Raw genomic sequence first — 12,590 nt, 5'->3', positions numbered from 1 at the left:
AATCCCATGTGTCACGTCTGGGGGAAACCTGGCACCATCCCTACGGTGAAGCATGGTGGTGGCAACATCATGCTGTGGGGATGTTTTCCAGCGGCAAGGACTGGGAGAATAGTCAGGATCAAAGGGAAAGATATACAGCGCAAAGCACAGAGAGATCCTTGATGAAAACCTGCTCCAGATCGCTCAGGATCTCAGACTGGGGTGAAGGTTCACCTTCCAACAGGACAAAGACCCTAAGCACACAGCCAAGACAATGCAAGAGTGGCTTTGGGACAAGTCTCTAAATGTCCTTGAGAGGCCCAGCCAGAGCCCGGACTTAAACCCGATCTAACATCTCTGGAGAGACCTGAAAATAGCTGTGCAGCGACGCTCCCCATCCAACCTGACAGAGCTTGAGAGCATCTGCAGAGAAGAATGGGAGAAACTCCCTAAATACAGGTGTGCCAAGTTTGTAGTGTCATACCCAAGAAAACTTGAGGCTGTAATCGCTGCCAAAGGTGCTTCAACAAAGTACTGAGTAAAGGGTCTAAATACTTATGTAAATGTAATATTTAATTTATTTTTGCATGTATTATTTTGTAGCTTTTTTTCTTTGTCATTATGGGGTATTGTGAGAGGGGGGAAAAAACAATTTCATCCATTTTAGAAAAAGGTTATAACGTAACAAAATGTAGGAAAAGTCAAGGGGTCTGAATACTTTCCGAACGCACTGTAATTACATTTTGTTACTTTGTATTTACCAAGTAAGTATGAAGTACTTACTTGCTTTATTCCTAGATAGCACGTTTGGGAGTAAATAGCTACTATACTGTATATTTACTTTTTATTACTAGGTATTTACCTAGTTATTACCGGGCTTTCCCAATCCTTTTTCTATCAGATCAAAAAGTTTCAAAATACAACCACTACAATTCCATGGTAGGCTAACTAAATGATGGCCTGTGCTAAGATATTTCATAGCGTTAATTATTGTAAACTGTAGTGCCATGCTTTGGGGACAATAGCAAGATTCATTATTTTTCCTCCATAGATAAATCCTATTTTTAAATACCTTGGCAATTCCCAAATGAATGGTTCGCTCCCTAATTTTCAAGATAAATCAATATACAAGTTCAGTGATTGCTATTTTTTCATTGAGGATATTTATATAGTCCAATAATTTGGATTAACATAATTTCAGGTTGTCCTCCAACAATTCAGATTATCCCCTCTGAATACATAATGAGGATAAAGGCTATGTAAAGTCATCGCCTCTGAAAAGAGAACTGCATTTGAACCTAGTCTACAATACACAATATAAGCCATCTATATACACAATACACAAAATAAGCCATCTATATACACAATACACAAAATAAGTAGTTTATTGAAATAGCTGTGCAAAAGAAATCGATGTAAACATTTTGTCATCTAACAAAACCCTCTTAGTAGAGACTAAGAATCTTACTCAAGACGTGATCTCTTGCATCTTCTTACAGTGAAATGGGGTGGAAATGTGGTCTGGGGCTGGTCTAGGGCTGCTGAATAAAGTTATGATTTGAATCCTCCGTATTTACCCCTCAAGACAACAAACAAGCATCATAATAACCATATACATGAAGGATCTTGAACCACAGAACGGGCACAATTAGAGTAAGAGTGTTAAATTGATTAGACACGATCATGGAGCTCAACAAGATAAATGGCATGCTCATGCATCTAATAAACCAGAGTTATCTAGTGTAATAATATGTGGGTCATATATATTAAACACACAGTAGAGACAGAATATGAACACTGAGCAGAGAATAAAACCATTGCATATTGTGTTATTTATTGGGTACTATGCATAGAGTTAAGAAGCTCCCATTTTAAACAAATGAATATGAATCACTCTATGTGAGGGTCATCCTTGTTCTTTTCATCTTAATGTGGAGGTTGAGCTCAGTTATATTCTAATAATAACTCACAATCTCATATTTCGGCTAGGCTACATATGTATGTGTGCGTGTATGCAAGTGTTATATTCTGAAGTAACACAAAACCATGGAAACAAAAGAATGATAGCTTAGCCAAGTGAGGATTTCAATATACAATATATATACAACATATAGAGGATTTCAATATTTGAATATACACTTTGAATATACACTGGGGCGCATGACATTCGGAGAGGCACTTAGAATTGCAAGGAAACTTAATGAAAATAATTGATGAGAGCAGAGTATTCGTTGGAGTTTTTTTTATTTTCAGTGGCTGTGTTCTCTGCCTCAGTGAGAGAGATATTCAGAGACAGAGTCTAAGTGGTGCAGCTGTGCAGTGTCTGCCCATTCCTGAGAGTTCCACGGGGAGAAGTGTGGTGTGGACACTATCGAGGCAGATGGGGACTTGGGAGGAAGATAAGTCAGCTTTGTCATCCCACCACATAGCCAGTAAATAGGTCAGCTTAAGAAGGCAGAAGGGCCACAGCGAGAGCCTGCCCAAAATTGTGAGCACCCCAATTACTTAGAGAGGAAGTCAACTCAAAGCTTCATAGAGTACAGGAAAAAGAAAAGGGGAAGAGCAGCATAGAATGTATTTAGTCTACTTCAACAATCCCGCAGGTGAAGAAGCTGGATGTGGAGGTCCTGGGCTGGCGTTGTTACACGTGGTCTACGGTTGTGAGGCCAGTTGGACGTACTGCCAAATTCTCTAAAATGACATTGGAGGTGGCTTATGGTAGAGAAATGAACATTTAATTATCTGGCAACAGCTCTGTTGGACATTCCTGCAGTCAGCATGCCAATTGCATGTTCCCTCAAAACATGAGACATCTGTGTCATTGTGTTGTGTGACAAAACTGCACATTTTAGAGTGGCCATTTAATGTCCCCAGCACAAGCTGCACCTGTGTAATGACCTTGCTGTTTAATCAGCTTCTTGATATGCCACACCTGTCAGGTGGATGGATTATCTTGGCAAATGAGAAAATGTTCACAAACATGGATGTAAACAAATTTGTGCACAGCATTTGAGAGAAATAAGCATTTTGTGCGTATGGAACATTCTGTAATTATATTTTTGTTCAGTACATATAGACAACACAGAGATCACCATTGTGATTGATTTTACAGTATACAGTACCATTAAATAAAATAAGGCCTCAATGGACTATTCAGTTGATACTTTGTTCAGTAGATGCCTACCCCTCCATCTGTTCAGTCACTGTTAAACTCCCTGAGTGCAGAAGTATACCACTTCATGATATGAAATAAGGCAAGGGCCAATACCTTCATCCTGTTGTGTTTTGCTTATGTTGCCTTCTTTAGAGTAGAATCCCCTACGGAGCCACGTCTCCTCGCTATGTGCTTTATTCTCAATGTTCGTCATAGTCCATAAAACAACTTTAATTCTCTTTCTATTGCTGTGACCTGAGAATGGTCCCTGAAAGAACTCAACTTAGCTTAGCATTTGCACAGTGCACACTGAATATATTCTACATCAACTGGGTTAGAACAAGAGTGTTAACCTAACACCAATTATCCTTTCCATTTCCATTGACCAATGTTCTAGACCAGAGAAAGTAGCATACTGTACAGCAGACCATTTGACTCCCAACTTGCAGTTCAAAGTGTCAATGGGTGGTGCCTTCATGACACTAATCTGCTCAATGCACCCTGTAGACCTTTACAGGTCAACAAATCCAGTTATCTGGAGGAAATCCAGTTGTCTGCTTTTTCCATAGATTATGAATAGCTTGTTATTGTCAAACTGCAGAGTGCTGTCAGAATGGCAGCATAAGCATAAACTATAATGGTATATAAAACGGCTTAGATATGCCCCCATGAAAAATGAACCCTCGCATGCCCTGACAAACAGTCAACATCTCAGAAAGTACAATATATAGTGAATGTTAGATTGCTGCTTTGGTACAGGCTCTTCTCCCCCTCTCTTTCTCCCTCTGAGGAGTGTTGGCTCCTAGGAACACTTTTTGTCATGCCATCCGGTGAATGAGAGCAGTTTGGGAACAAAAGGTCAGACCAATATGAAACATCATACAACACATGGCACTTGGCTGACATGGTTCAAATCAGATACTTAAACAAAATAAAATAAAACTAATTTCAAGTCAACTAGAATCATTCTCTTTATGGGTCTCCTCGACCTCCAGCAGCAATGTTAATACCACCAGCAGGTAGACAAGACAGGCCGTCTGGTACAGTACAGTATTTGGCTAGTGGAAGGCAATTTCTAAGTATCACATAATTCAGAAATTAGGATTAAGCCAGGTTACATCACAAGACAATACAATTATTCATAAATACTAAACCCAATCTCATGCAAAGGAGCTCATGGTCAAAGCTACACATTCAGATCCAACAATTTGTCACGAATGATATCTGCAGTCAGTTATAAAACACTTTGAGTTATAAAACAGTTGGTGAGCCCAGTCAGTCAGCCTACTATTGTTCAAGGACAGCGGTGCTCCCAAAAGGCACTTACGTAATATAATAACAGATGGTGACTGAAGTGTATTGGGAGTGAATTACTCAAGAAAGGGGAAAGTGATGCAACGGGAGTAAAGAGGCTTGTCTTTTAACTGAAATTGAGGATTAGGATCAAAGTCAATAAGGTATTTCACATTTTAAAACGTATTCCACCTGTTCCTGATGGGATTGGACAGTTTTCGCTATCAACAAGGTATGCAAGATCTAGAAATACTGTATCAATATTAACTATTTGTTAATAAGAATATTTGTTGTATTCAAAGTTTATAAATAATTGCTACATGTTGTGGGCAGGTTTTCACAGCTAGTTATTTCCTCCTACGCTATCTTGTATACTTATTTCCTTTCCTTCTAAACTATTGGCCAATGTGCTGGATGGGAATAGGTCAAGGTCAAAATGGGAATGAAAAAAGCTCGATATGAAGTCCCATTAATGAGGAATCAAGTCGGTTGCCCCAGAGACAGGGTCAAGTAATCGCAAATAGAAACGTGCATTTATTGGAGCATCTATACGTCTCAGAGTCTTTCCCCTATGCTCGGATCAGCATACATGACTTGCAATCTTTCTGCTAACTAAGACTAAAGTATAACGTTTAACAAGCTATCATCAGTCTAGCCTGAACATAATACATTACGGGAGATTTTATAGCCATGCCAGCATAACACATTAACAATTTCATTCTTTTTTTATTACCATTGAGAATTACAGTATAACGTTCTAATCTGAGCAGGAGTGGTTCCTTACACTAATAGGGAATACTTCCATCTGCCTGTAATTCTGCCAGATCAAACCTCCTTGGCAAGCTGATAACCGTTTTTTTGACAGTATTAAATTCCTCTCCCGTATACACATTCTACTACAGCACAGTACTGAATTTACGTCTGGCTAAGACAAACTAAGGCCAAAATCAGTGTCATTAAGCTACTTCGAAGAAGTCTGAACATCAGTGAGTGATTGATCACCAGTCTGCTCTAACAATGTTAATACCATTATTGGAAACATGTTCCTAAATAGAAGGTAAACATATGTTTTGTAATAGTGTAACAGTCATCATCAGAATGCAATTTTCAATTCCTTTTTCTCTTCAGTTGAACTAGAATTCTGAGAGAAAACGGCAATGATAAGGGATTTTGGGAAATTATGCATGTTTCCATTTTGGGAGGATAGTGTCAGATAACCATTGACATACTCCAAACCTGAGAGGATAGAGTGGGTGCAATGAAATACAATCATCGGGTTGGCAGAAGCCAATGAAATGTTCTTGTTAAAGTATATTTGGTAAGTAGACTACAGTATAATGCCAAAATGTCAGAATGTATCTTTACTTTCTATATATTTCAATAATTGCACCACAAAATGCAGTATATATCATAGAATACCTACAGCACAGTAGTCTCCATTCCTGAGTCCCTTCCCTCTGAAATGGTTAACACTGCACTGCTATTCACTCCATTAATAAAGGGTCTAGCTATATGGTAACATTTGATCAGAAATACCACAGCAAAATTATTTTCATGTAGTAGTTAGCCACAGTTTGGATAGCTTGTTAGCTAGCTGGCTGAAGCCAGCATCAAAGCTTGGCTGCGTTTCAAACTCAGAAAAGACACAACCTCGTCCACTTACCCTTGCCTTAAGCCCTTGGGGGAATCCCCGCGGCCATATTTGTTATCGGTCCAAATGATTAGCCAAGCAAGGGAAGTTTGCAACTTAAGCCCCACAGCCCTAGTTTTTAATGGAGTTTGCGAGTGTACAATTTTGTTCACTTTGGGGCCTGAAACGTCCCATAATTCAATTCGTGATGATTATACATCCACTAAGAAAAGTCAGCCAAAACTTAAAACCTCAACATACAAGTGTAATTAAAAACGAATGTATATAAGTTAGAAATTGTGCTACTAATGCACAAACACGTCTTGTAAAAGTAATGATGTTTTTGTTTGGTTAGCTTTTGGAAATTGTAGAAATAAAAAATGTTCCTTCTTCAGAAGTTCCAGCGAGGCAGGCAAACGTTAGTTAGCTAATTAATTTGCTAGCTATCATACAGTAGACATATATTAATAATTATATAGTTAATATAAGTAGACATGCAATCATAATTTACTGTAGCGCATATAAAGCACACACAAGCTACCGGTGGCAGAAAACACAATCGTCGCAGGACGAATGAGTGACGAATTTCCGGGCAAGGGCGGTCCATTTAAAATTCACTCCTTCCTCCCTCGCCCCTTGACCTGCAAGTGTAAGCTCATCAGACATCATGATACGTCATCAGATGTGTCCACTTAATTTGAGGGCTAAGGTGAGAGGTTGTGTCTGTTAAGTGTTTGGAATGCAGCCCTAGATTACTTATTGGGAAACAATATTTCTGCTAGCTAGCTAAATGTATACGTTTATTACGTTAATTAAGACACCTTATGTTGATGTTTACTTTATTTGGCAGTTACCTGTATATGAATGTTAGCTAGCTAGTTGTACATGTGTTGTGTCATCCAACAATTTCTTAACTCAAAAATGTTGCTTGCTAGCTAGTATTAGCTATTTGAATGGCAGCCTCATCACATTGATTGGGAATTCGCTGACTGGCTATAGCTAGCGAACTAACTACATCATATCTATCTGCATATGAGTGATCATTTTTGTCATAAATGTTTATTCCCCAGTGCCTTCTCACATCATGTCGGTATCATTTCTGTTTTCATTTATGATCCAGAAAAGGACATGTCTGTAGCTTGTATTGCTTGCAGTAAGCCATTGTTCTTTTCTTTTTGACCTGAAATTATGTAATTCATGACATCTTAGAAATGACAGCCAAAATGTAGCGATAGACAAAAATGCTGTTGAGGCTTATTTAATGAAGCCTAAATTAGCATTAGTATTATGTTTCATAGATTGTGTCCTTTGCCTTTCACCTTTAATCAATTCCTGAAAAGAAGAGAAATGTCACTGCCATACATCTACATTGTTACATCCTCTCAGACTGCCTCCACACAAGGGCAGGATCCAAAGTTCAAAACACGCCATAATGACATCACACCTAAATGTGTCAAGTGGATTCGGGGGATGGAAACAATAGGCCAAGGGAGCACTCCCTTCTCTCCTCTCCTTGGTTCTTATCGTTTATACACTGACACAGAAAAAGGCTCCACCTCCATCAGTCAAATGGAAAGATGATGCTGTTGCAGTGATAAACAGAAACCTCGAGAAGTCCCTCTGACAGAGCTTATTTGTCCATTGATGGCAAGGCTGCTACACTGCTCATCAAGCAGCTCTTGCTACATCATTACTTGAGGGTGAAGCTACATTAATAAGCCAGCATTAGATGATGTAATTCAACATGAGATAAGATGGACACACAGATATATGTTACAAATCCACACCACAGGCGCTACATTAAAAGGCCAAAACCACGCATCTAATCCATTCTAGGAGTGCCAAATGGCCTGTCTGAAATTTAAACAGCCATCTTCAAACGCAGATATTTTACAACCGGATAACTTTGTAATTCTACAGAGGAAATCAAGGAGATTGCATGAAGTTGTATGGCGTCATGGTACATTATCTCTCTACTCTACATGTCAATACATGTAGAGTAGACTCATGTTGGTTTGAAGTTGAAATCATAATGGGGGCTGAAGATTGTCAGGCAATATGGAGACGGTAGTAAAAGCATCTGTGCTGCGTTTGAGCCCATTTAGTGCTTGGACACATACTGTTTTGAGTTTAATGGCCTGGGGGATTGCCATCAAAACAAGCCGGATGACTCATGGACGTATTGGAGAAAGAGGCCTGGGAAAAGACAGGGGCGAGGACCATGGCTCACTGGGGTACTGTTGTTCCTGTGGCCCAGCTGCACTTGAAATAATCCAACAGATGAGTCCTCAATCAACATAACAACATGTAGTCTGCCGCAGTGGTAGTCAGATGAAGGACAGTTTGAAACAGGATGCAGCTCATCTGAGGTCCCGTAAATATCCCTTTTCCTGCACTCATTCTGCCTATTTAACTACCCTTCATCACAGTAAGATACTCATCTGCAAACCACTGCTTTTATTTCAGGAATTATCTTTGTTAAGAGTTTGATGAATTAATAACGATTACATGTTTTCAAACCAAATTAAACGATGCGACAGGTTCCCTACATTGGGGAACTGTCAAATAATATTCTGCATCTTTGTACAGCACAGAATACTATTACATAACAATAAACCTTATGTCAAATTAAATAAGGTTACAGGATTTTTGTACTACTCGATCTCAAATACAAACTGAAGACAATATTCTTAAACCCTGGTCGTTTACACCAAGTGCATGGAGTGGGCTGTCAAATCTTTTTAACACCATTCATTTCCCATTCATAGTACACAAGCCATTACTCTACCATTCATAACACACCTGCAGGGAGAGTGTTGGAGTGTGTGACACCTGAGAGCAGTGTAAAGATGAGGTGATGACAGGGGATTGAAGAACTAAAATGACTCATTCACAGTCCAAGATATTTCTCAATTGATTCTACTGAGAATAGTACCACCATTTTATATTCAAGCAACACAGTATGTGGGTGGTAGAAGTTGATATGGAACTGGTTATGATACTTCTACAGTTTATTAAGGTTAAGTAGTATAAGAACATCCAAACACTTACCCCAGTGTTGTCATGGTGACGATGGTGTACCAGAAGGAGGCGGGGATGCTGGAAAACGTGGTTCCCTTGGTGCCTTTCTCAGCGTAGAACATGACGGTGGCAAAGATGATGACGGCCATGGTGAGGGAGAAGAGGAGGAAGCCCAGCTCCGAGGCGCAGGCTTGCAGCGTGCAGCCCAGGATACGCAGCCCCTGAGAGTGACGGGAGAACTTGAAGATACGGAACACCCGGAAGACTCGCAGGGTGACAAAGGCCCCACTGACTTCCTCATTCTCTGGCATGACAAGGCCGATGTAAAAGGGCAAGATGGCCACCACGTCTATCACGCTCATCACCGAACGCGCAAAATCACAGCGGCTGGGGGCAGCATACAGCCTCATGAGGTACTCGAAGGAGAAGATAAGCACACAGGCCGTGTCCAAACAAGAGAAGGCCACTGAAAACTTCTCACCACACGGCAGGTCCTTTATACTCCCTTTGATTGGTCGGCAGGGAACCGTTTCCACAACGTTGGCAATAACAGACACAGCGATGAAGAAGCCAGTGACGTAGTAAAAAACCAAGGCCATGGTGCTTGTGTGAGGGTTCTCAAAGGCCCTCCATAGCCTCTCTCGTAATGTGGCGTCTGGGGGCAGGGGAGCGTCTCCGGCATTCTCGGCCTCGGTGTCCTCAGCCAAACGCTCCTGGTTCTCCTTCTTGCGATCCCGGTACTCTTCCATACAGCAGTCACCTATGATCTCCGGTATTATGCCATAGAAAGCCAGCTCTTCCTCAAAAGCCTGAATGCATTCATGTCGGGGGTAATGTAGCTTGCCTGTTCGAAAAAAGTTTAGTATATGGCGGAACATCTCTGGATCCCTGTCAAAGAAATATTCCTGAGTTTCCTCATTGTAGAAAAACTCCTTTTCTGAGCTGCCTAGAAGGGTGTCTGGGTAACGGTCCAAGGTGTTCTTCCATGTCTGAAAGCGTAGTCCACTCACATTTACAAACAAGATCTCATCACTGCGACTCTTTTTGTCCACAGGAGGCTTGGGCATTGTCTTTTGGGCCAGTGGTAGCCAGCCTACAGCTGCTGCCCGAGCAAAGGGCATCCATGTTGCAACTCCAGCAGCCATTTTTGTGTAGTAGCTTTTGTTTCAGGAGTAAACAGGATGGTGAGTACGGAGTACGGAGTACAGAGTACAGAGTACGGAGTGTGTCTAGGTACTTGAGGGTTATTTCTGGGCCTTTTTCCGGATCAGGAGGAAAAGTATAGTTATATCCGATCTAATCATCCGAACTGAAGGCCTCAACAACCGGGTTGGCTTGCCTCCATTTCCAGTCTGTCAGTTTGTTTGTGCATTGGCTTCAGTAGGAGAGGGCAATGTAAGGCAGGCAGAGAGATGATAGTGTTTACATCATTAAAGAAAAGGGTCAAGGTAAGGCAGTTGGGGACTGAACCATAAGTTCAGGCCATTGGAATAGCTCAGGAAAACTAGGCCTGATTCATAAAACATCAGACTATTGACCGCTTTTGTATTAATAATAGCATAGTAATATTGTAGAACAATACTGTATATGGCTTTTCAGTAGTGTTAAAAATAAAATAAATAATAAGTCTCCGGCCTTCGCTCACTGCCTCCCCTTTCTCAGAAGACAGATTAGTTGCAGCGCTGTGGTTTTTCAAATTCGTATTAAATTGTGATGATGATTGCCGAAGTTGCAAGATAGACACTTTTTCCTCTGTTGCTTTTTCCCTTTCCCTCTCACTGTTGCTCTCCAGCTTTGATTATGGATGCCTCTCTCTGTCCCTTGGTTTCTCTCGCCCTCTCTCTGAAATGCACAACCAAACCTTAAGTATTATCGATTTCTTTGGTGTCAGAGCTCTTGTGAAAGGAAACGTTTGAGTCTTAGGCGTTTCTATTCCTTGTATGGTCGTCCCTTTTTATACCTGTCAAGAAACACAACACACACAACTTAGATATTGCACAGCACAAGCTGTAAAGGCATGCTATGTCTCTTTGTGTCACAGCTTGGGTGAACTTAGCACACAGTTTGCATCACAGTCTGTTTAAAAAGTCTGAGCTTCAATATACAAACAGAGAGGTCCCTCACAAAGAGAACTTTCAAGTTGACCACATTTTAATCATATTTAGAACCTAGACCAAACAGTTGTACCAATAGAAATACACATGTTCATTTTGCACTGATTGTCAATTTGTACAGAACTCCAACCCAAATAAGCACTTCATGTGGTCTCTAAACACATAATACATCAACCATACAAAACCATAAGATAATGACATGACAAAATGCTAAAACACAACTGTACCTCTTCAGTATTAATCCACAAAGGGATTATGCTTTAAATGTGTAATAACGTAAATAACGCTAAATTGTATTTCATTATAAAAAGGTTAACATTAGACGTCGAGATTAAATAAATTCTAAACAAATACAGATGACTGTATGTTCTTGTTCTTTTTATGTCACTCTTCTAAACAAGAGATGTGTGAGGGTGTATCCATGAAACATCTAGTCTGTCTTGTGAGGGGAGCTGGAGTGTGCCCCGACCCTAACCAACAGACAGGTGACCCAACCCAGATGCATTACAGTGCACAACATGCTCACCCAATCAAAAATCAATAAGACACTATAACACAGCAACGCTGCTGCAGTGGACGTGAATTACATCTAAAACAGCTACTTCGGTATATAAACAAAAACACAGCAATCTCACATATCAGTCGAGCACTAACGGTTAGTTTACAAGTGAAATGAGGCTTTCATGCTGTGTTCACTTAGCCTTCTATGTAAATTGTTACTTCAATGTTCTCGCCATGTTGCTTAAAACCACATGGTCACGCAGTCAATGGAAAATGAAATACGAAATAGCCCTAAGGAAAAGGCATCACTTCAACTACATTATCTTTACACTTAAATTCAGACAAGGGTCATAAAAAAATGTATGTATATATGTCAGTGTATAGTAGAGTATATTATGTGCATGTGTTGACACATAAACAGAAATCTGAATAACTCGTGAAGTTCTGTATTCCATTACTATTAAGGCTTGGGTTGTAGCTAGAGCAATTAAGAGCTTACTTACCAAGCATTAAAGCTGCAGACAATGTGGAAGAGAAAGCAAAGGCAATGAGAGAATTATAAGCAGCCCCTCTCCTGGAATCGAACCACATCGCACACCGGAGAGTGAGGGAGTGATTGTCATGCTTAGCCTTAGCTCCTCTCCTGTCCACTCTCTCCTCTCAGTCAGCTCTGTGCCTCTGCTTGCTCTCACTTTCTCCAACTCTACCTCTCATTTGCTTGCTCGACCCCCCCCCCACAACCTCTCTCTCGTTCTCTCTTGCTCTCTCTCTACTGCGCTCTCCCTCCCTCTCTCCCATCACATACACAATCACATACACACGCGCCTCCTTACCTCCTGAAAACACACAGCATCATACATTGGGTAATAAAGATGATGCTATTTGATACACAGAAATC

At 40.5% G+C, this 12,590-nt stretch overlaps 1 protein-coding gene across 1 annotated transcript in view; it reads right to left on the bottom strand.

Moving 5' to 3' along the window:
* Nucleotides 1–12,380, bottom strand: part of LOC115165943 (potassium voltage-gated channel subfamily D member 1) — a 63,664-nt gene extending 51,284 nt beyond the window's left edge. Inside the window, exons 1-2 of the mRNA XM_029719480.1 lie at nt 12,196–12,380; nt 9,108–11,037 (exon numbers count right to left, since the gene is read on the bottom strand). Of these exons, the coding sequence (XP_029575340.1) occupies nt 9,108–10,222 (1,115 nt within the window). The 5' untranslated portion in view covers nt 10,223–11,037; nt 12,196–12,380. The remainder of the gene's footprint in view (nt 1–9,107; nt 11,038–12,195) is intronic.
* Between the last annotated feature and the right edge of the window lie 210 nt (nt 12,381–12,590).

The sequence above is a fragment of the Salmo trutta genome, chromosome 28 (assembly GCF_901001165.1).
Source record: "Salmo trutta chromosome 28, fSalTru1.1, whole genome shotgun sequence".
In the NCBI taxonomy this organism is placed as follows: Eukaryota; Metazoa; Chordata; class Actinopteri; order Salmoniformes; family Salmonidae; genus Salmo; species Salmo trutta.
This window is presented reverse-complemented; position numbering and strand designations above follow the sequence as displayed.